The sequence below is a fragment of the Strongylocentrotus purpuratus genome, unplaced genomic scaffold (genome assembly GCF_000002235.5).
Source record: "Strongylocentrotus purpuratus isolate Spur 01 unplaced genomic scaffold, Spur_5.0 spur5_scaffold_5, whole genome shotgun sequence".
NCBI lineage: Eukaryota > Metazoa > Echinodermata > Echinoidea > Camarodonta > Strongylocentrotidae > Strongylocentrotus > Strongylocentrotus purpuratus.
In genome coordinates this window covers 21299101-21324104 of record NW_022145611.1, presented here as the reverse complement: position 1 = coordinate 21324104, position 25004 = coordinate 21299101, and the positions used below count along the sequence as shown (strand labels likewise).

At 35.1% G+C, this 25004-nt stretch overlaps 1 protein-coding gene across 1 annotated transcript; it reads left to right on the top strand.

Annotated features, from left to right (window-relative positions):
* Positions 1-232: 232 nt before the first annotated feature.
* On the top strand, positions 233-25004 carry LOC575876 (calpain-B). Its single transcript, XM_030999127.1, has 19 exons — positions 233-274; positions 1329-1398; positions 2612-2855; positions 3946-4198; positions 4619-4704; positions 5234-5311; positions 5712-5872; positions 6257-6456; positions 7189-7406; positions 8277-8319; positions 13337-13402; positions 14042-14099; positions 17587-17604; positions 18543-18601; positions 19501-19569; positions 19898-19976; positions 20930-21046; positions 21766-21818; positions 22826-25004. Exons 1-19 carry the CDS (start codon positions 233-235, stop codon positions 22850-22852), a joined length of 1941 nt encoding a protein of 646 aa, XP_030854987.1. The 3' UTR covers positions 22853-25004.

Below are 25004 nucleotides of genomic sequence, written 5' to 3'. Positions count from 1 at the left end.
AAGTGATGTGAAATAATTTATTTATAGGTGCACAAAATGAGCATTTTGACTCTTAGGATATTCCATGTGTGTAATGGTCGGACAGGATGGTCAGTCCATGCCCGCCCGCATGATGGTCAAACTGCTGTCCATCCCAACTTAAATCCCTCCACTACTAGCCCCCATGAAATGAGCTTCTCTCTGCCGAAGCCCAGCCCCCTTATTCCATTCTCGGCATTCCACGTTTCCAAACATGGCATTTGGAGGATGTGAGCTAGAGTTGAAGGGTCCCAGCGTGGCATTCCATTCCCCTTAAAAATGACTGGCTGTCACTCATCAGCAACCCATGTGCTTGCAGAGAGATCCAGGTTCAAATCTTAAGAAGAAGAATCTTGTATGTAATCCAAGCAAAAGCCTGGCGCTCATCTCTCCTATCTCCCTGCGCATATTGTTTGTAATGATGTGAACCCCCCCCCCCCTTGTTTTGAAACATTTTCTTGTGTTGCTCGCAGCTTTGTGAGTCATTTGAAGCAGGAAATTAAATTTTAGTGGCAAATTGAATCTTTGACTGATTACAATATAGTCCATTTGACCCTGAACAAGTTATAGCATACAATATACCTATTTTCATTTCTTTTCTTCTTCTTTTTTTCCTTCTTTTTGTTGTTGAAGATGATGCTACTAGTTTGCAAATTTATTGGAGTTCATTAAATCTCTTTCTTATTGAATCTCAAATTCTAAATCCTAATGTAACAATATTCCTACCATTAATTGCAAACTTACGATTAAGTTTTTTGTGTGATATTTCTTTCTTTCTTTCTTTATATATTTATTTATTCAGCTAGATATATATTTCTTTATTTCATTTATTGCAGCTATTGAGTCGTTTATCTTGCTGTGTTTTTCAGATTTGCTATTTTGTAGTTCCTATGAAATTACGTTCCCCCAGTTTTTATGATTCTACGATTTAAGGCTTATATGTGTCCTGTGGTATGAATACAAATCACTTCTAATAAAATTTAACAGTATTTTGTCCATCCTAAATATTGATCACTTCAAAAAACTTTCATAAGTTATTTTTCTTACTTCTAAAATCAACTTGGTAAATAATTCAACTACCCTCATAACCCTATCTTAGTACCAATAGCAAATTTGCTGGGAACTTTTTTTCTTCAAACATTTCAAGAATAAAAATATTTTCAAATTTACTTGAAAATGTGTAACTCATACGACTACCCTCGTGTAGATAGAATCGGATAGAATATTATTATTATTTTACATTCTGGCTAAATCACTGTATGATTATTACAATGATTATAATTGTTACTTCTTGCTTTTTGTCTTTATAGGAAATTGTCCAGAATCCTCAACTGTTTGTAGGTGGTGCCAGCCGATTCGACGTTGCACAGGGACAACTTGGTGAGAATAATAATCTTATTTTAAAAAATGGTTAATCAATTTTACTCACTGAAAATATGACAGTCTTCCGTTGTTGATGTTTTATAGGCTGACCAAGCCAATTGGCAAGCCACACCACGTTTTTGTGTGTATGCTTAAACATGCCCCCCCCCCCACGCAAAATTTGCAAATGGAAAGTTCTTTTATAGCTGCATTTACACCTCAAGCAAAAATCATTGATTTTGTCAGAACTCGCTACAAAAAAACTTAATTGAAAAAACCCATTCTCTTTTTTTCTTTAAACGCCAGCAGAAATTTCATAGATTTTTTTTGCAGGGTTTTTCAAAATGGTTTTTGGGCTGTGTAAATGGGCCCCATATGGAACTAAAAAATACAGAATGCTCGCCACCAATTTTCAACATTTTCTTTATTAAAGTCTCCAACTTCCAAAATTTTGACAGTGCAAAAAATGAGCTTTCTCTCTCTCTCTTTATTGTCATATGTGACATGGAGCCTAGCAGGGCCGGTTTTATATGTTTGTAATGATGATCGGTTATTGCGGATGTGTAATCGTTCTGGAATTCTCATCATGAATCAGTCCTTGAGACCTGAACTCAGTGATGAGAAAGGAAAGTGAAAGTGATTGACCTGTAATAGGCTATTTACGCCATCTTGAGCGCAAAAAACCCAAAACAATCATCTTCCAGAATGAAGCTTGCTCATATCACACTTCACACTTACTTTTGAAATAAGACTTTCATAATTTACAGCTGATGTGCATTTACACAAAAAACAAAGAATTCATTTCTATAGGCAGTCACCTGGGACAGGCACGCTCACTTATTTCTTCTAGGGTATTCTTCCAAATTGACATTAAAAGTATGAGAAAGCTCACAGATTATCTTTCACCTTTAGGGCAACTCTACTTTCTATGTAATAATGAAAAGAACTTGGTTACAACAAGCTAGCCCTGTGGAACGCCAGGTATGATATACCGGTACAGTACACACTTGTAATATTCTGAATATGACTTAATGACTGATACACACAATTGTTATGTGTTGATTTGTCATTAAGTGAAAAATTAGTTTAAATTTCAAAACAGGATATCAACAAACTTCTACTGTAACTTGCCGATTCCTCCAGACTTCAAACTAAAAGTTTGAAATGACGATGAATGTAATTTTGATTTTGCTATGATTTGATTTAATGTCATTTGATTTGACTTGATCAGGTGACTGTTGGTTCCTTGCTGCCACTGCTGGTCTCTCTCTGGATGATCATCTTCTCAAGAAGGTCATCCCCCCTGACCAGAACTTCGACCTGGGAGTGGTGAAGTTCAACTTCTGGCAGTACGGCAAATGGGTGACGGTTGTCATTGACGACCAGCTGCCCACCTACAACAATGAGCTCGTCTTTGTGCACTCCAAGGAGAAGAATGAGTTCTGGAGCGCCCTCTTGGAGAAGGCGTACGCCAAGTAAGTTTAGAGTACCGAAGCTGTGACATCATAACAAATCTTTTTTTAGAATTTCTCAATTTTTTCTTCATTTTCTGAAAGAGCATCAAAAATGATGTCCAAATGTCGAAAACCAATCGAATATGTTAAGTATTGGCTGAGATATGATCATCTGAATAAAAAGATTTCCTATAGTGTTATTTTGCTCTGGTTCGTAATGTTATGAACTAGAGCAAATTCACCACTTGTTTAGATTTGCTTTGGTAAACCGCTGCTAGAAATAACCAACTTTTTTTTTAGTTGTAAAAAAAATGGCAACTGCGTGCAACAAAGCTAGGTCCTACATGTATTCACTGAGCTGTGTTGTAAGATACAGAAATGCGAAGTGTATTACACTTACGTCATTAAAAAACCCACAAAAAAACGCTGTGGTATCCCACATCATATCAAGGCTAGGTCCGCCATTGTGAGGCTAACAATTATATATATATTTGGGTTCCATGATATGAAAAGAACTTGCATAATCCATTGATATGCTGGTATTCATAAAATCACATTATATGTTGTTCAGGTTTGAGTGGGCAGATTTATTCCATTGATTTATAAATTACCAAATATCATCATCCACGTGCCTTAAACAATGAGCATAGTTCTGTAAACATATAAACAAATTTCATTGCAAATAAAATTTATTTCTTCAGTTTATTCCATGTCAGGATTATTTGGTTTATTAATTTGTGACAGATTTACAGTTGTGCTGAATATAGGGCTTCATATTTGATGCTTCATAAATCGGTATAGAAATGTTAAATCTAAAATTATTGTTGAATTCTGGTTAGGTGATTGCATTGTGAAAGAAACCAGAAGCAATGGGAAAATATTGCTAATGCAGCAAATAAGAAATGCTCCAATTGTGGTTCAAATATTTGAGCTATTTGTTGTCATATTTTGAATATGAGGGCATCTGATGAGCCATCCTTTTCAGGGAACATTTTTCCTATGATACTCTTCCCAAACGAACATAAAAAGAATGAAAAAGCTTTTTCACCTTTACCAGACTGGAGTTCAAGCCATAGTGTATAATCTATAAATTAATAACCTTCTTTAATAGGCTCCATGGTTCTTACGAGTGCTTGAAGGGTGGCAATGTGATCGAGGCTATGGAGGACTTCACCGGTGGTGTCTCTGAGTCCATTGACCTGAACCAGAACCCACCTAAAGGTCTCTTCAAGATCCTCAAATCCTCCTACGACAGGGACTCCCAGCTCGGCTGCTCCATCAATGCCAAACCAGGCGTGACGGAGGCCAAGCTACCCTCCGGTCTCATCGCAGGACATGCCTACACCATCACTGATGTCAAGAAGGTGAGTGCTCGATGTTGTTTCTAAACTTTGAAGTAAAATGAAAACGGGATATCTTCCTGGTGGTATCTTGCCAGTCACAAAACTGGTCAATGGCTGGTCGCCGTTTTGGCCTTTTCTGTGATTTCAAAGTTTTATAAAGATAAAGTTGAGTAATAATATTCTCTTTTTTTTTAAAGAGTACAGATTGATTCAAATCAATCGCAACTTTAAACTAATCGCAACTGTGTGCTTCCCAGTTAGGAGTTGGGATTAATTTCAAATTGCAATTTGACTTGAATCAATTGCAACTCTTTATAAGATGGGGCCCTGGCCATGCAATTGCAATGTGAAAGAACCTGTGTGGAAGTAATTGGAAAGGTCAAAATGTTTTTTATTCTACATCTATTAAACAAATGTGCTGTTCTTGATTTCTTTTTAAAGGTTAACGTTAAGGGCCGCGATGTGCGTCTTATCAGGATCCGCAACCCATGGGGGGCAGTCGAATGGAATGGAAGATGGAGCGACAAGTGAGTAGATGCGTAAACATTAGGCCGGGTTACTGAGAGTGCGAAAGAGCATGCGTTGATCTAGCTGTCACTTTGAGTGCGAGAGAGCTTAATTAGTCTAGGGATCACTCTGATTGAGAGGGGGGTGAGTGGATCTGGTGGTCATTGTGATATATTCCTCTTATTTTTATGCCTCCGCTACAAAGTAGCCAGAGGCATTATGTTTTCTGGTTGTCCGTCTGTCCATCCGTACGTCCATACGTCCGTCCGTACGTCCCGGTCTCGTGATCACGTTATCTCAAGAAGCAATTGATGGATTACCACCAAATTTGGGTCATGTATGTAACTTGCAGAGCTAATGAATTGATTAGATTTTGGGGTCACGAGGTCAAAGGTCAAAGGGCTATTTTGTTATTTGTTTTGTTTTGTTCTTTGTTTTATGGCTACACATTGTATCATTGTTTATTTTATAATATATATTTGATTATGTATTGATTTTTTATTGTCTGTATTTTTTAAATTATTTATGTTCTGTTTATTATTTTTTCAGCGCAAGAGAATGGGACGATATAAATCAAAGAGAGCGCAAAAACCTTGGATTGGTCAGCGGTGACGACGGTGAATTCTGGTGAGTACAATCTAACTCCCTCTGGTCCCTCAGATAGAACTTTAACTTTTCAAGATGTATCCACCTAATTGCCTATAGTACTTGTTTGCTTTAGCAAGCAATCAATATTTGCTGATGTTCCTCCTTCAATAAAACTTAATTTGGGAAATTGTAAAGATAAAGTTGAGTTCTGCTAATTTCTGGCACTTTCTGGCACATTTCTGTTATGACTATCATCCTATTAAAACTGGTATAAAAAGACACAGAAAGCTCAATAATGATGTTTTCATCTTTACCAAAACTCCACCTAATCTTGCAAAAAAGGCTGAATATAGCCCAAACCCATTTTTTAAAAGAATCCATGCATGCTATCTTTTCGTCAGTAGGTTTGAATATATAAATACCTGTGGTTTTCTTACAGGATGGAATTCAGCGACTTCAAGAGGAATTTTGAGAGGGTCGACATGTGCCACTTGAGTGCAGAGGCTATGACAGGCAAGGGCAAGAGGAAGTGGCAGGCTATTGTCAACGACGGCAAATGGCAGAAAGGAGCTACGGCTGGAGGATGCCGCAACTTTCCTGGTGAGACCCACTCCCATTATTCTTACCCAAACCCCAACCCTAATTCTAATTCTAACCCTTAACCTAAACCTAAACCTAACCTAAAACCTAATTGCTACCCTAACCCAAACCTTCATGCTTGATAATGATGAATTGCCAGAGTACCTCTAAATTCAACATGACCTTCAGTTCAGTTTCAGTTTAGTTTCTTTTATTTCACATGAAAAAAATACAATACATTAACAAAACATAGGATATTCACAAAATTGATATTTGTGAACAATAAAGACATCTACACAGCATGAGTTTGTATGGCATTTACACTAAATAATTTCGAAATTACATGTGACAAAAAGGAACTTAATAAAAAACCTTGAAAGTGTTATTGTCATCTTCCATCCTCAGATTCCTTCTGGATCAATCCCCAGTTCTCCCTCATCTTGGAGGAGGAGGATGACAAGGATGATGTTGGAGACGAAGAAGACGAGGATCCAGGACAAGACAAGCCAGGATCTACCTTCTTGGTCGCCCTCATGCAGAAGAACAGGCGAGCACAGCGCAAAATGGGCGTCGACAACCTCACCTGTGGTTTCGCCATTTACCAGGTGAGTAATATGTCACTACTGTCCAGTGTGCATGGTTTATGGTGTACTTCTTCTGACTGCGAAAAAACCCACTTTTTGCATGCATGCAAACAAACAATGAACCAATGGCTTTAATTAATATACAAGTACTGATAATTGAGGATTATTGTTTTACCAAAGAGCCCAAGCATGTTCACTTTGTTTTAGAAGTTGGTTTTGGAAGTTGGGTTTCTCTCTGTTTCAAAAATCTTTAGAGCATAGCATCAGTGTGGGTAGTTTAATTGTTACTGATCTGTCCTTCGCTTTAGTTGGTGCATATTCTACCGGGAATTGCACTCTACAAAGAAAAGTATTTTTTCTCATACTTTATTCATTCACTTTTGTCTTGAAACTTCGTAATCATCCACATCTCATCGTCAATTTAATCTTTAGAAATCCATTTCCACCTCGGTCTTATTAATTTGAACATTGTGCATCCATTTTAGTCAAAGACAGTTCAATGTTATTATCATCCTCGGCCGGCAATATTGTTCAATTGCAAGGAATTACATATTTAAAGCCATTTCTGTATCTAGGGAGGTATGTTTGTACAGTTTTTGCTTGGCTATTAATAAACAATTTTGATTGGCACATGATGAAGTTGACTTCAATATTTGCGTGATTCAATGATTCTCAATGAAAAAGGAACCCCCAAAAAGATGGAAGTGAATGTGGAAAACATGTTTTATTAATCTTTCTTTGTTTTTTTGGTAGACTGACGGCAACTTTGACGCCTCCGTCGGACTTCCCAAGGACCACTTCCTGTACAACGCATCTACAGCTCGATCACCCTCTTTCACCAACACCCGTGAGGTGAGCGGAAGATTCAAGCTGCCACCCGGCCACTATGTCATCGTCCCTTCGACCTTTGAACCCGGCCAAGAGGGTGACTTCCTGCTGCGTATCTTCTCCATGAAGCTGAGCAAGGGAGTGTAAGTGGAATGCAGTTCTTTTCTTTCTCTCCAGATTTTAGTTTTCAGTGATCGTTGCTTCAGAGTACGTACACGAAACGTATATAATGAAAATAATAGTATTGATATTGGTATTGAACGGAGAAATAAAAAAAATTACTGTCCGTACAATCTTAAAGTGATAGACTAACCTTTTCAGATTAGTTCCTACTCCATAAAGTTATGGGGATGCTCACCGGTATTTGTGACGCACATTCAAAAAAAAAAAACTTCTTTGTTCACAGTCACGAACTAGGCAGATAGGCACATAGGCACTTCAATCGATTTGATATGATATGATTTGATTTTTTTTTTTTTTTTAATTTTGTTAACGTAGCACCATCGAAAAATGACATAATGTTCTTCCAGGGGGCACTGCATTAACAATCTAATTACACTAAAAAATTATAAATGCATAGTACAAATTGAAAAATTTTGTACATATGGCAACAATTATTAGTAGTAGTTGGTGTCAGCTGTTACCAAGGGCTCACTGTAATGTAAACCTTGGGTCTTTCCTCTCGACATAACCTACTCGGATGGGCAGGTGGACCACCTTCCTGGGGCTTCCACCTGAATAATGCAATGGGTTCTAAATAGGCATAGGGTTGGGGTTGGAGGAGGTTCTCTCCAACACATGGGACCTCCATTTAACATCCTATTTGAGGGACAGAGTGCTTTTATCTATAACCACCATAACATGAGACACAGGGTGAGATACTATTTCTCTCTCAGATTTGTAAATCAAATGAAGCCATAAAAGTCTGATTTTAAACTCTCAAACCACATGACATATGTATACAAGCAACAAAATGCCAGACGATTATGTTCTTTCTCTCTTCTTTTTTATAGATCTATTGATGAAGAGTCTGGCATGGTAGACGTACCCAAACAGGTAATATTTTTGACTACTTTATTAACTTTTTTGACTCCATTTTTCAATCATGACACTTTTATTGCTCAAAATATATCTTATATCACCTCGTATAGCTTTACGCAGTACACTTCAATCAAAATTATAGTTCAGTATACAGCAAATTTATTTTTTTGCACTTGAATTGAGTATCATGAAATGAAAAAAACCCACAAAGAGTTGCCTAACCATTTTTAAATCGCATAGAAGCCCTTATGAATAGCCTTTGCTTATGTTCATATTGTCACAAATACATTCATATTTGTTTTTTGTTATTTGTATTTATGTATTTTTTTGAATAAATCGTAAAAGTGATCGCTTAACACCTCCACATCTATCATTTTCACCCAAAGTTTGCAGCAAATGTAGATTTGTGAAGCAAAAAAAAAAATGCTTTAAATGTTGTGAAGCTGGTTACTCATGTATGTGTTAATTGTTATCAGTTAAGCTGCTTTCAACTTTAATGATTTTTATTTGATTTTTGTTTTAGTATCCATTGTTGATCATTGCTTTTATTGTTGACCAATTTCTCCACTTTCTGTTGAACTTCAGTTTTATTTGCTTCCACGGTCATAATCTCATTAGAGCTGGGTCACAAATACAGGATATATTTACCCCCTTTTTCCTGTAGTAGTGAAGTCCTTTAAATCTAAAAATTCCATAATAAAATTGACTGAACACATTTTTTATTGAATTACTTTTTTTACTCTACCTCCAAAGCACTGTGAAGGATCATATTTTAGTAGTATTTGAATGAAAAAGATATTTCTTGTACCGTAGTTTCACTGCAGTAATTTTTCACAAGTTCAAAGGTCACCTAGCGTAGTAAGAGTGCAATGACCTCAAGTATAAAGGTAAAGGGTCACAATGTGGGAGTAGTGGTTAGAAAAGAAGTAAGTGTAAAATTGATCTATAATAGTCAGTTGGGAAATAGTTGTCACTTCAGTCTTTTGCTTTATAAGTCAAAGAAAATGACCCCTCCCCCACCATTGAGTTGAGGGTCTTGATGTCATAGAATTGTTTGGAAAATGACTGGTATTTCAGTTGATATTTTAATAACCTCCTTTGCAAGTCTAATGTAAGCGCAGCCCAGGATGCATACAGTGCTCCCAGTGCTCCTGGCCAGGTGAGACCATGTAACCTCTCAATGAAATGAAAGCTGTGTTCCTATCCTCTCGAGGCTGTTTAGACTTTATATGTTAATGCATGGTTTTCTATTTGAAACGTTTGAATTGATGAAATGTTCCTTAAATCATGGACCCACTCGAAAATCACCCACATTTCAAATGTATAGTGAATACTCCTTAAAAACACCACATTTCCAATGGGTCTAAATGCAAAGAAACCGTAGGCCTAGTCTCCAATACTTAAAAAGAAGAATTTCTAACAATCTATATATACTAACAAATTATTGCCATCCATTTTAGTCATGTATTTTCATGTGCTCATGCAACTCCCCTAGATTCTCTCTGTGTCATTGTATGCACGTGTAATTGTACTTTGCTCCAATGAATTTTCGCAACTCCCCCCTACCTACATGTACCTGCTTATAAAAGGCGTCCCACGATACCTACGCCGCCCCTCCCATCTCCGCAAACTCGTCTCGCGATACCTTTGCCGCCGCTCCATCCGCTACTCAGGTGAGAGTGAGTTGCACGGTATCTGGAGATGAACGAGTTTGGGGTGACGAGCATGGCTCTGATGAGATATATCCGATTTTATTTTCATATTGCAAGTCATATAGTCACCAAGTATTGCCTGCGCATGTTAGTTCATAATGTATGAATAACATATTGATTAGTGATATATGAATATTCATATGTTTGTGCATTGGTAATTGATTACTATCTTCAGCATACATAGAATTCAAACATTTCTTTTTGAAGGCAGAGGTGGTAATCTGGTGCTCATGGTTCATTTCCATTTATTTAGATAATTATCTTCTTGGTTATTTGAATATATATAAGTAGGAAGAGGGATTTTATTCATTTATTCAGAAGAGCCAGAGTCCCTTCCAGTCATACGCTCAGCCGTGTTTTTCGCCGAGTCTGTCTCCATCTGGTTACTCCTCCGGTCACTCGACGACCGATTACTCGACCGGTTACTCGCATTCCCCGACAGGTTACGTCCATTCGCCGGCATGGGATCAAACGTCATATGACTTCATGAGGGTAGGCTACCACTGAGGTTTCGACCAATCAGTTGGCCTCATCGCATGGGTTTGATCTTGATCGGCGTGACTGACCCCCCTCGAACACCATCACAAATGTGTTTTCTCCCCCTCCCTCTTCATAACAAAAGACATTTTTTTGAGAGCACTGCAAGAAGTTTGTGACACAATCATCATCATCCTCTCCTTCACGTTGTGGACATGAGTTTACCGGACATTCCTAGAATATGTCTTCTTCTTTTCTTGTGGAAGTTTTGACGTGATTTAATCATGTGCATACTGATTTACCATGCTTCACCCATCGATCACTTAATTCTCATACCTTCGCCAAAATGACATTCTTGCCTGGACTGAAGTTGGATTTTAGGGTCAATCGTCATGAGGTCCAAGATCAACGAGTCATACATGTATGTGAAAAATAGATTGTAATCACAATATTCTGAGAACATGTTAATGGATTAAAATTAAACTTGAATTTTAAATCTCTCTATGACTGCGCACAGTCGAAGATCCATCTAGTCTTTCATATTATTATGGTTCTGTACGTGCATCAGAATTCCTGAATTATTTTCATATTTTCAGCTTCGATTCAGAAGTCGATGATGATGGACTGAATTCAGTAGTGATTTTGTCAGTTGCCAACCATAATAATGGAATTATCTTATTTTGATGAATATATCCAACAAAAACATGAATTTACCTGTGGCATGCACGAAAAGTAGTGGTTGAACACAACTCCAGTGAACAAGTGTGGATCCTAAATATGCGATTTAGATTTTAGGAGTTATGTTGAAAAAGTCTCTATTCATGTCAGGAGGGTTAAATCGGGTCAACTTGAACCAGAAGTGTCTTTTTTTAGATTACAAAAACTCATAAATTATGCAAATGAATAAATATCTCCTGATTAATGTTTACCTGATTTGTTTTTTAGGTCTTGTTGTGATGTATTTGAAAAGCAGGCCAATTCAGAAATTTGCCTTTTAGATATCTTGATGTGAAACCGTAAATTTATACTGCCATACATGTATATTTTTTTTCTTTTAGTGAGATAGAATAGTAGTTTTTTGTTGAAAAATAAGATTGGAAAAGTGTTGTCGAAAGATAAGTTATTATACATTGTGTTATCACATAATTGTTACCTTTTGATATTTCCTAATCAGCAAGAATATTGCATGTCACAGATTTTGTTTTGATTGATAACATTGGTGCACACAGAATATAATAATACAAAGGCAAGTCCAGGGTGTTTTGTCCCTGAGGTTACCAACATCATTATAATTTGCAATATACCTGGAAAGTTGACAGACGTTCTAGAGCTCAGATCAGATCAAATGACCAATTTGTGGTGTTGATTGTCAGTGCTCTGACATTGCAACAATTGCTATAGGTTTCTTTATGGTTTAGGCCACCAAGTTTGATGCATATTGGAGAATCAGTTGCATTATGAAAAATATGGAGTTAGGGTTATATTGTACATAAGTTAAAAATACAGTTTAGGGGTTTAGGATGAGGGTTAGGTACAAGAGCATGTGTCATTTAACCAAATGGTTGTTTATATTTCTGTATTCATGGTTACATATGAGACAGCCAATGACCAAATCTTTGGACCTGCCTATAAAGGGTGTTTTAAAGTGGTTGTCAAGATGTTTTGTGTTGAAATATTGCCTCATTTTTAACTTGTTGAGTATGATTTAATAATTAGGGAACTCTTCTAGCCCAAGATATCTTTAGATTGGTATTCAGCAGGGTAACAATTTTGATGATTAATATCCAGATAGATTTGACGTGAAAACCATCATTCAGAAGGATGAGGTTGATGATATTTGATACTACCATTATTTGAAATTTTAACAATTTGTTCTATAAGACTCTAAAACTCTTAAACCTTGCCCAAGCTTTGAAAGTATGTCAAAATTGTAACTGCGATGTTTAGGATCGCTTATACATGATATCACGAGAGAAGCAGGATTTGTTCATCATAATATTGTAACATGAAAAATGAATGTATTATTTAAGTTGCAGTGGACATTTTGCAGTGTTTGATTGGAGCATGTTTTTTTTATTTGTCAAATTTCATAGATAATTCATACTTCATGACTGTAATCTTGTTATACAATCTTGATTATATTTGTTTTGTTGTGTGATCAAACTGCTAGCAATGTTCTGTGGTGAAATTAAACAAATCAACTTGTCAGTAATATTTGATTTCAACACCGGTGGAACATAGTTCAATCAGATATGGCTATGTTCAGTTGCTCTTGATGCATGCTCATTTGGGTTTGGATTGAAGAAAAACAAAATTTTTGTATCAGTATTACGATTCATTTCTATTTTTCTATCATATCATGCAAGTTTATGACATTGTCATTTCGATTCATATCAATGTGTCTTTTCCATCTTTATATTTGCAGATTGTTACATTCTCAATTTGAGATTTGTTAGATATCAATTTTTGCAAGAAATGTTGAACCCTATATTCTACACAGAATTACTACCAACATGTTTCATATTTAGAATTCTTTTTTCCTACTCCACATTATCATATCCAGTGCATGAATTTTAAGATATGAATTCCAGTGAAGTTATGAGAAATATTCACATGGCTAAACTTGTCCCCTCTCAGTTTGAACAAGTGCCCTAAAAAAATGTCTTTAGCAAACTTTCTTTTTTATTGCCTAAAATGTTAATATTTCCTTTAGGTGGATTTCCTTATTTTCTAAAGTTTTCAGAGCTCTGCAGAAATTGTCCCTAGCTCAAATGCTATTTATCTCTCATATTGATCATATTAAAGTTTTTATAATGGTTTTGTTTGAAAATTGAACCCTACAGCCGCCACCACAGGACGATGCTCAGACTCAACGCTTCCGTGAGTTCTTCAAGAAACTCACCGGCCCTGTAAGTCCATATGACAAATCATTAGCTTTTTTTTTGTAGCGCATTTTATAGCTGTATTGATACTTTATTGAGAACAAGATTCTTGACTTACATGGATTCATTGAATTGGATTCAAATTTATTGATTGATTCATCTGTCATGCAACAGAAATTATTTTTCCATTGGTTGAACAATAAACAGCAGAAATATAGTTAACAAAGAAATGTACAGATGACAATTATATAACCATTATGTGATCACAAAACAGAAGAAAATACAAAGCATTTCTTTCAGAGTCTCAACAAATAATAATTTTTTTTGGTGTGGATTCAATTGATTTAGATATTTTGATTTATTTATGTGCTTTAAAATTTATTATTTTGTTTATTGGTTCAGACAATTGACCATGTGTTTGTTGTTGCATGCAGCTACTTTTTCCAGCCACCCCCCCCCCCATGTCATTCATTGGGTAAACACAAAGACACATGGCAGATGTGAACAAGTTTTTACCAAGCAACTAGTTGAAACACTCCCTAATTGAGTAAAAAGAGTGAACTGTGTTTGCAGAATAGGAACTGAATCCAATGACGGTGATAATAATAATGACTATTGTCCAGATGGAATACAATTTGATGTCATCTGTTTTGTTGTCTTGTACAGGATATGGAAGTCGATGCCTGGGAGCTACAGGAGATCCTGAACGCAGCCCTGCGCAAAGGTCAGTAACCACCAAACCACACCCTCATAGCATGCAACTATATGAATAGCTTCAGGGTTCAATCACAGTGTCAGTCACTACATTGCAACTACACTATCTGCATCACATATAGTCATTACCCCTAAAGATCATTGCTACAAGTGTGAATTGTTGTATGGATCTTACCATGTTTGGTATAATTTGACACTAAACATGGTGGAAATGATTGAAGGAGAACTTCAAAGCATTAACTTCTGTCGCTAATAGGCTGAAATATGATCAGAAATAGCACCAAGAGACCAAAATAAGTCACATCACTTTTCACAAACTTGACACTCTTGTGGAAAAATAGCATTTCTGTGTTTTTTCCCCCCACATTGTTTATAAATGTTTGTTTGTTTGTACATGCCTCCAAGTCGACTTTTGAATGACCCAGCTCCCGCAATGATCTTTGGGATTACTAAATTCACCAGACACACTCACAAGACACAGACATTTACAGACACATACTTATAAACATTTTCATTGGATGCCATGTCATTTATATAAGCTGCAACCATGCACAGGGAAGTTTTTGCTCTACAGGGTCGATTTGACTAATTTCATTTGGAATAGGGTCCTTAAACAGACTGTTTATTGAGAGCATTGCAAACGCTTTGTAGTTTGGTCATAGAAACAGGTCAACGGAATAAACAGAGTCATCTTCATATGGTTATTTTTATCAATCATTGGTATTGTCTTCATTTATAATTATTGAAATTGCAGGATATAACACACCATTGAGGTAAACAAGGGCGCATACATATGGGCACTTCAGCAGCTTATATATTTCTATGTGCAAAAACATCATGGTGATATTGTTTATCAGCTTTTATTGGTTAGGTTGGGAATTTCAGCACATCAGTCATCTTTAAGCTGAACATCACCATCATTCAGAATACATATTAATGTTGTTATCATATATTTTATTGATGTTTGCTTTGGTACTCACATCTACATCCATATGTATATTCAAAACCTCTTGTATGATATACAAGCAACGGAAAGTAAGAAAATGATGAGTATAAGACAGGCTTATCATATTTGGGCCAAGAATTCATACATGTTTTCAAAAAAATTACAAAATTGGTATGAATCTGTCTAAAAAGATACAACAGACATGTACAAGTTCTTATAGGTGTAGGTCTGCTAGTAACAGCATAATAACAATATTTGCGACAAATCTTTATCACAGGTGAATATGACGATGTATAACACATGTGTGGACTTTTTAAAGATATACATTTTTAACTGCTTATATTATACCAGGAGGATGAAATGTACATAGTGAATATTGTGCATGTTTATTGACTTACCGTACATTTCCTCCTGTCAGATAAGAATCAAAATAATAAGGCTTTAAAATGTTCTTGAGAAATTGTTCAACTAAAATAACAATTGAATTTCGTTTTCATTTTTTGAACAACATCACACAGTATGAATTTTAATGTGCATGTCAGTTATTAATGTGTATCTAAGAATCTTAAGGACTACAACTCTGGTTGATCCTATCTTTTTAAATATTGCAAGAAATAGTACTATTGCATTATGACGACTATTAACCATTTAATAATATCTTGAATTTCTCTTTTATCATTGCATGAATATTATTTTTATGTGAATTACACAGAAGGTCAGTAAGACAACAAAACCCCAAAATTCTCTTTTGAAACAAAAGGCTTTTCTTGTGTTCCCTGATCAATAGCCAGCAATTTTTTTCTCTACTTTTCACTTATTTGTTTTGAAACGACCTATCAAATCCCACTCTTGCAATTGTAAAAATACAAGCTTTTCACAGTGAAAGAAAATACCCCTAAATCACAAATGCCTAAATGTTAGATTAGACAAAATTGTCATTTGATAATCTACTCTTCACTTTCCTCATTTTAGTATCTGTAAATTCTTTTTGATTTAGCAGTGATTGTTGTTTTTGTGATATCAGCTTTGAAGGAAAAAAATCCTTCTACTGTTTGATCATTTATGCATTTAGAAATCCTTTTCTTGTTTTTGATATACCCCTTCCTGCTGCTGCTCCAACTTTAAAGATGACCCTAAAATGATTGGCTGTTTTGTCTAAAGATATTTGTGATCAAAAATGGAAATTCAATAGCAGATATCAGTTTTTATTTCCTTGGCATTAATGTTATCATTTCCCAACAAAATTGTATTGCGTAGTCCCAACAGTCTTCCCGCTGTTCTGTATTCCCCAAATGCTTCTTTGGTCAAACAAAAATTTTGATGTTTTCCTCACTGTGTCAGTTAGTAAAATGAAACGTGTGTTGCATTTGATTTTATTATATAATTTTTTAAAGAGCTTCAAAAAACTGTTATCTTCCTAAAAAATGAAATCAAAATCAAGTTGAAAATAAGCTAAATTTTATCTAGTTTGCTATTAAGCCATTAGCTACTGGAATTGGGTGGTTCCTGAACAATGCCTGTGTGGAATGAGACACTTCAGGAGTCAACATATTAAGATTAGGGGAAAATAGATAATCGTTCAAAATGTAGGCATTTATTTATGTTCCATTCCATTCCAGTACAACATAGGTATCATTTTGACAGGTTTAGAAAGAGATGTTGTCTTGCCATGTGTATTTTTGCATTTTTCCCACTGTAGTTTGCATGTTGTTGCATTTTGTCCATATGTAGTTGTTTGTAAGCATTGCATCAATTTACCAATTACTTCTGCCAATTTCCAGCTACCGGTCTTAAAATTATTGTGTTTCATGTTGCTGAAAGAATTTATTTGCTGGAAAATTGTGACCTTTGTGCTGATAGCTGTTACACATTTCTCATGTTTTCCACAAACCCCCCCCCCCCAAAAAAAAAAAAATGAAAAGAATAATAATAAAATGGAGACCTTTCTCCAGTTCATATTGAATTTTACATGTTTTTGTTTTCTATCATCTAATAAAGCCTTGATATCAAGGTTTTGTTAGATAATAGAAAAAGACAAAATTTGCATGGTTTTAATTTACCCAGGCTTAGTCTTTATTTGATCGATCTCAACAGCATCAAGCCTCATTCTGTTTTAAATACTTGTTTTCTCAACCATATTTGCTAATTTAGTGATCAGCAAACTTGGAATTAATCTGCTAGTTAAGTGACAGTCAGTAAAATGATGCAATGCTTTCCTCACTTAGAATCATTATTCATAGTATATGCTTCATAATGCATTTTATTCAGTTTTTTAACACGCACACTATCATCATTAGAAGCAGAAGGGCGTTAACACTGTGCATTCGAGTATACAGCGCTAATGTCCTTCTGCGTGAGACATTCATGGCCTTATATCCTTATCAAGGCCCATCAAAGTATATGCATTTTGTTCTCTTTCCTTACCCATATTTGCATGACTTTCACCCGCTCACTTTTCTCTCACACTTCTGTTCTTCGCCTTCGCATTTGCTGTAACATGTGATTCGTTAATTGTGCTTGCAACACCCGTTTTGACTGACTGTGGATGCAGATTTACAAGTACCTGGTGGTAAGAAATACATGGTGTTGGTGTTGATAATATGAATTGATTTTCTTCTCTCATGAAACGCTCACAACTTTGTGACGAGAAGATCTCCTTGAAGAAACTGATGGTAATTCAATAGAAATGATAATGAGAGTGCAATTATGAGATTTTCTGAGATGATGCAAACAGTTTTTTAGCTTCTTCGTTATTGTTTTTGTTTTCCTACAAGATTTCAAAGAGTAAAAGAAGTAAGAAATGCTGAAATGTGTGCATGCTGATTAATCTCATTAATACCTTTTATTTTTGTTTACAACTTGCAAAACTTATCAACATTTTAACAAGTTCTCTTGTGTAAGAAAATTATTAGTTCAATTATTATTCATTTAGTAATGGAAACATCGTATTGCATGTTTATGGCAATTTATTTTCTTTTGAAGGATGTATCTTTCAAAGAAGAAGATTGTTTTTTTCATGCCAAGATTTAAAAAATAATTGTAATGATACCAATTGTAAATGGTCCTTATGTGTGAATACATAACATTACAAATATGTCTAATAAGCTCAAAACTGTGAAAGATATTGATTCAGACCCGTTTATGATTAACAACAAAAAATGAATTTGAACTTTTATTTCATTGAGACTTGTTATGTATTTGCACATAATTTATTTATAATTTACTTTATAAACTAGTCTCTCTCTATATTTAGTCTAATATAACAGCATGACGATTACCTTTATCTAGTGTGGGTTTCTACACTTTTTCTTGGATGCTGAATGCAATTTGTCCTCCTTTTGCTACAAGATAACATAATTCTGTACCAGTGTTGCATGATAACCCTTTTTAAAATGTATTACCGTTTAATGAAAAATTGAAATAATGAACTTTATTTTGATGCTGTAGCATCAAAGCAGAAATTGATTGTTTTTATCCTTTTTAAATTCTTTCCTGCAACTATTTCAGAGCTCCAAGGGGGTGGATTTAGCCTGGAATCCTGCAAGAGTATGGTCGCTCTCACCGATGTATCCTTTCTGACTCTATTATTAGCATTATTTAATTTAGTGGTACTTACAATACATGCAATATTAAATATCAACCAACAATGATTCAAAAGAGTTATTAACGCAATAACACACTAAGATCATATGGATTGGATATAGACACTTCCAGGCGGACTGGGAAGGAATAGGTCGACTAAATGACTATGGCCCACAGGCCTTTCTTCCCACATCATGGCCCTGTTTCATAAAACTTGTTATCAATAAGAAGTTCCAATTACTGTTATAAGCTACTGAAATAGCTGCATTGGATTGGCTGTGAGCAAATTTGTCATAGAATTTTAGCATTTGTTATTGATAACAAGTTTTATGAAACAGTGGCCCTTGTCAAGGTAGAAGTATCTATCCGTGTAGTGTGGTGTATAACTTATAAATGTATTACATAGAAATTAACAGATGGGGGGGATTTAAACTGGATAATTTTGTAGGGATAGGGTTGCATTCAGGTTTAGGGTTAGCCTTAGGGTTAGGTCTAGTGTTAAGTCCTGGTTCGAGCCTTTTGAGGTTAGGATGTTGGTTAGTGTAGAAATTTAGTGTGGAGCATTAATTGTCAAAACATGCAAACCAAGGAATAATTACAATGCTGCATGATGAAGTGAACAGAGAAATAAATGTGTTATAATTGTTCTCTTTTCATTTTCTACCTTTTAGAAAGATTAGCTTCTTTTGCATCTGAGGATCTAATTTGTTAGCTTGTGTACTTCAATCATAAAGTCACAAGGGACAAGTCCATATCTGCATGTTGTCTAGTATTGTGTACTTGTTTATAAGGTGCAAAAAGCAAACTGGGTTTGTCATTCTTTATAAATATGTTTGAATAAATGAATGAATAAATATGACAATTCCTTAGCGTTTTCATTCAGGACGATCGTTCTGGCAAACTTGGATTCGAAGAGTTCAGAGAGCTGTGGCAGAACATCAGCTCATGGAAGGTCTGTATCAAAAATACATCTATTCAGCACTATCTATTCTATTTAACCCGCTGACTACTGCATTCTCTTACTTCAATAGGCTTGCTACATGAGCCACTCGGTTCCAACATGCAACTAGTTAAGTGAATGTTATGCAGTTCTTGCCTGATAATCTCTAAATAATTGATGATTTCTTTTATGGAAGGGAAGTGAGATGCTATTTTTGAATAAAATTGATTATGGAAAACAGGCCTGTCCAATATATATGGGTTTTCTACCTTTCAAACAGAAATTGATTGTATTTGCTCTAAGTAACCCAAAGGTGATGTCATGTTTTGCATTTTTACAGGCTGTTTTCAAGAAGTATGACCAAGACAAGTCTGGCTCATTCAATGGCTACGAGATGAAGGGTGCTCTACGCTCACTTGGTAAGACATTTCCTCTTTCAAGTCAAATAACTTTACCAAACCTGGTCAAAATGCATTCATAAAAGAATTAGTCAAACAAGAACAGTGATTTTAACCCTTTGAGTGCCACATGCAGTTTATTTCACCTGAAGGCTGATATTACATAAGAAATATTTATCATTGAAATTCTATCTTCTAGAAAGTTATTCAAGGGGTAATTACAAATAAGAACATTTTCGTCACTGGTTATGTTAGTTTTCAGTCTCTGCCTGATTTCAGGCTCTTCCATTTGTCTGTTAAGTGATTTTTCACGCTTCAAATGTACAGAACTTACAGTGCTATATTGTTTGGATGTACTTTAGAAATAATTTAGATGACCAACTGGTATCTTAAATAAGTTTTTTAAAGCTTATATAATTGAGATCATCTGGCCTCTACCAGGTGGATGCTGAAGGCCGGCCTGGAGAGGGGGGGGGGGGGGGGGGGGCATAAGGGAAATTGAACATCCAACCCCTCAGTGTGGCTAAAAAGGATGCTAAACAATGAAGATGATGATGATGATGACGATGATGATGAAGAATATGATGATGGTGATGGTGATGATGATGATGGTGGTAATGACGGTGGTGATGATGATGATGATGTTGGTGATGGTGATGATGGTGATGACGATGACGGTGGTGATGATGGTGGTGATGATGATGATGATGATGATGGTGATGGTGATGGTGATGATGATGATGATGATGATGATGATGATGATGAATGATGATGGTGATAATGATGATGGTGAAGATGATGATGAAGAAGATGATGATAATGATGATGATGATGATGATGATGATGATGATGATGATGATGATGAGAATGGTGGTGATGGTGATGAGGACGGTGATGTTAATGATGATAAAGAAAGTGCTAGCTGTCTTTGATATCTTTATCATTTCTTCTTTTTTATTTCCTTTCTCTGACAGGATTCAAACTGAGCAATGAATCATTCAGTGCCCTGATTCTGCGCTATGCGGACAAGAAGGGTACCGTTTCATTCGACTCCTTCATTGCTGCTGCCATCAAGCTCAAGTACATGTTCAGTGAGTACAGTCTCTCCCATTTATCTTGAATTTTCCCTGAAGAGTGGCTTTAAATAAATACATACAACAGAGTTGCCAATCGTTCCTATTTTAAAGGGATGATATATTTTATGACCTTGAAAGTTATGTTCCAAATCTAGATTCCTCAATTTTCTGAAATCTCCTGTGTAAAAGTATGTAAAATACATTGTAGTCCTGCTTTTGCCTTAAGAGTCACTGCTTTTTAGACCTGTAGAGTAAGGAATTATTGGGAGATCTTGGGGAATATATCCAGCTGTAAAACTTATCTTTTCTGTGAAGTACAGTCCTTCAAATATCTTTGAACACCATTGAATGTGGATGGAATATTAATATCTGTCAGTGACAACTCCTGAAGATAAAACTTCACCTCTGAAGACTAAAGGGTGTTTTGGTCATCCCTTTACACAAATAAACAATAGTATCTTCATTTATCTTCTTTGATATATTGAAATGTACATGTACAATATCACAAAACTACTAAGTAGATCTTAAAGTAATTTATAGAGTGAATATATATATATAGTAATCTGTGTGGCAAAATCTTTGGTAGTTTTAAAACAGATTTTAAGAGTTCAATTTTCAACAAAAATTATTTAAATGTGGTATCCTTGGCAACCAAGGCATGAGGCCAATCTTTTATTTTTAATGAATCATGTTATATTTATTTTCGTTTTCTTCCATTCTATTTTTACTTCTAGCCTCCTTTGCAGCCAAGAGTCGTGGGGGCAATGCCTCGTTTGGATTAGATGAAGTAAGTTGTTATGGAAAAGTGGCAATCTAAAGTGCTCAATTTTGTTATCATATGATTTCTGTGTAATTTAAAGGCAGGTTATTTTACCAGAATCACTACCACTACTGTAATGTATCTTTACTTGCACCATCTTGAAGGTGAAGGTGTACATAAAGCGATTCCCTGGTTCCTGTACCCAAGCATCATCATGTGCGCTTCATGCACTTGGTGATGCATTGTGGGATATGAGTGTTGACACATCAGGACATTGTGAGCAGCAGTATACAGTAAATCTGGAGTAGTGTCAGTAAAATACCCTGCCTTAGAAACAGTCTAAAAAGTTAGAAGATAAAAACATTGTTTTTGTGAAAAGACATCATGCTAGATTTGATTTCTTGTTTGTATCATCTCAATTTGGATATTTAATGAAACATTTCAAGGTATTCAAAGGTTACAAATCTCTTGAAATGGTACAGATATTGTGTAATTATTAGAACCAGTAAATTGGCTTTCCATGATGTCTGGCATATTCTTATTTTTTCATTCTATAATATTAGCAGTTATTATAATACTCTCAAGGCATGTTCACATATGGCGTGGTAAACCGCCGTTAAAAAAAGCACCGGTTTTGCCATGTCATGTCTGAACGAGCCTTTACTTGTTAGTTCACTATAAGAGCAAGCGTGCATCATGTCATGCAGCAAATAGAGACAACGTCGTCAAGGATTGTTCTGGTTTGATGCCACCGAGATGAAATATCAATCTAGACTCATCAAGAATGATGAAGAGGATGAAAATAGGGAGCATGTTGTAATGGACACAGAATATTCTTTCAGACATGCTACTCCTTTTCCAAAATGATAAGTTGCTCTTGATATGACTGATTAGAATTGCACACCTTTGTCAAAATGTCTCTTTTTTTCATTAAATTGCCCTTAATAATATGTGTTTTCTACGTATCGATTATCGACTTATCAATTCTTTTTCAAAATGTCTCATTATTTCTTTGATTTGCTTGTTTTCTACAGTTCCTGACGATGAACATCTACTCTTAGATTGGATGGGGACCAGAGAGAGTGAGAGTGAGAGTGACAGAAATTACTACCAGGGTCAAAGGTCACGAAGGTCATTACAGGCCAGGTGATACCTCTCACAAAATCAGGAGATTATCATGTATTTTTTAAACTCAAAATGAAACTTTTGTATATCGATAGCGAATGTAATTCACATGTAAAATAATTATATCTGAAAAATCCAATTAGAATGATGTAGAGATCGAGTCTAGCTCAGCAGAGATAGAGGATGAATAGAAACAAATAGAAATATTTCAATATTTGTGTGTCTTATAACCTATTCTTGTGGGTTATTTTATTGGTATTATACAATTCAATTCCAGTTATTTCAAATACTCTGTACTAAAGGGCCATTTGAATGGCGGTATAAAATCCAATCTTGATTATTTCAAATGATTGATCAAACTTTTTGTATGAAATACATGTAGTATTGATATTTTTTCATAATATAGTTTAAAATAGAAGCAATTTAGGATCTGCTCACTACAGTTAGTGTGATAATGTCTTTGCACTAACAAATCATATCATGTTTAAAAGATATATTAGTTTCACTCTGAATTATGTTGCTTGGCATGAAATATGTCAGAAGTTTTAGAATTGAATATCACTTTATCTTACGCACTCTGTATAGCCATAATTTGACAGTGGAAGGTAATAGGTATGCTTGGGAATTGAAAGATATAATTGTTTATCGTAAGAGCATGAAAGTAGTGAGTATGTATTCAATGTTGTTACAGCGTGTACTTAAAAGTGCTTTTTGTGATAGAAGTTACATAATAGTAAGTGCTTGTATATTTTGATTTTTTTCTTTGGAGGACTGCATCAATATAGAGGGGGTCCTAATAGTATGCTAAAAACTACAAAAAGATGTAATTTCACAGAGTGAAAAAACATATGAATTCATTGATCACTCTCCCATTTTCAAAAGCCTTTTTTTTTCTTGTACCAAGAACTTCCAGTAGAAAAATATATATCAATGCCAGGGTAATTATTCTGAAAAACGCATAGAGACATATTTTCAATATATTTTCCATGTGTTATGAAATTGCAGGGTTAGATAACTATGACTGTTATTGTGAAAATGAGGGTTCTTTCAAACTGCAAATAATAAAAGAAAAACAGTACTTTGCTTGGGTTATAAGCAATGCCATTTGCCTTGATGTCACTCTGTTATTGTGCTGGGCGCAAACTCATGAAAGGAAATTACAGAAAAGAATCGATTCTCAACAAATAAATTTGTTGAGAAATTATCTGATCAGTCAATCAAATTGAAATTTGCTGGAGTATAAACTTTATCATGCATTGAAATCTCTGCTTCAATCAAGTCTAATTATTCTCTCATTTTAATTTGTATATAATGAAAAGCTGGCTTGGAAAACAATCATGTAACTGTCACAGTCATGGATTATAATCAAAGTTGAAAGAATTTTGTTTGAGTGTTAAAGAATCATGTTCAAAAAATTGAAAATTGGATTGATCTATAAGCATATTTTCACTTTGACAGTAAGCCTTGGAAAACTTTTCACTGCAACTGAATTATACATCAACTTATATATTTTTCAACAATAAGAATAGAAACTATATCAGGTCTCTTAGGTACCATGTTCTTTGTCTTATTAATCATGCCTTTTTAGATCTTACATATATATATGCAACCATCTTCCTCACTTACTGAATACGGAAATTCTTTCATGTTTGACAATCTATTTGTACCATGTAACAGTTTTAATGTTCTTTTTGTATCAAACAATTGTATTCATTGTATTTTCTTTGGTTTGAAATACACGTTGAGGGTGCACAAATGATTTGAGTAACATATATCGCAATACTTTCTCCACTTGGCGACACATTTTGTACTAGCACATAAGGTGCTCTTTTTCATGAACTTGCGGGTGAAACTGGTTTTAAAAATTGTTTTGAAATTACAAGAGTGGTTGAATCCTATTGGACTAAAGGTTTTTTTTTTAACAAATAGATTGTTTAGTGTAGTGGAAAGTTAAAAGAAGTGGAAATATATAAAAAGTGGTAATATGGTCACTAATATTACAGTCTTATCATAGAGTTGTGTAAGTGCTTATCCGGGGTTGTGTGTGGTAAAAGGGTAGCATATTAATAAATTCAACTTATAAATTCA

Excerpts from the sequence above, each read along its gene's own strand:
- LOC575876 (XM_030999127.1), top strand. The coding sequence starts at position 233 with ATGGCATTTGGAGGATGTGAGCTAGAGTTGAAGGGTCCCAGC. Across the intron at positions 2,856-3,945 it reads TTGGAGAAGGCGTACGCCAA|GCTCCATGGTTCTTACGAGT; the intron begins GTAAGTTTAGAG and ends CTTCTTTAATAG. Across the intron at positions 6,457-7,188 it reads GTGGTTTCGCCATTTACCAG|ACTGACGGCAACTTTGACGC; the intron begins GTGAGTAATATG and ends TTTTTTTGGTAG.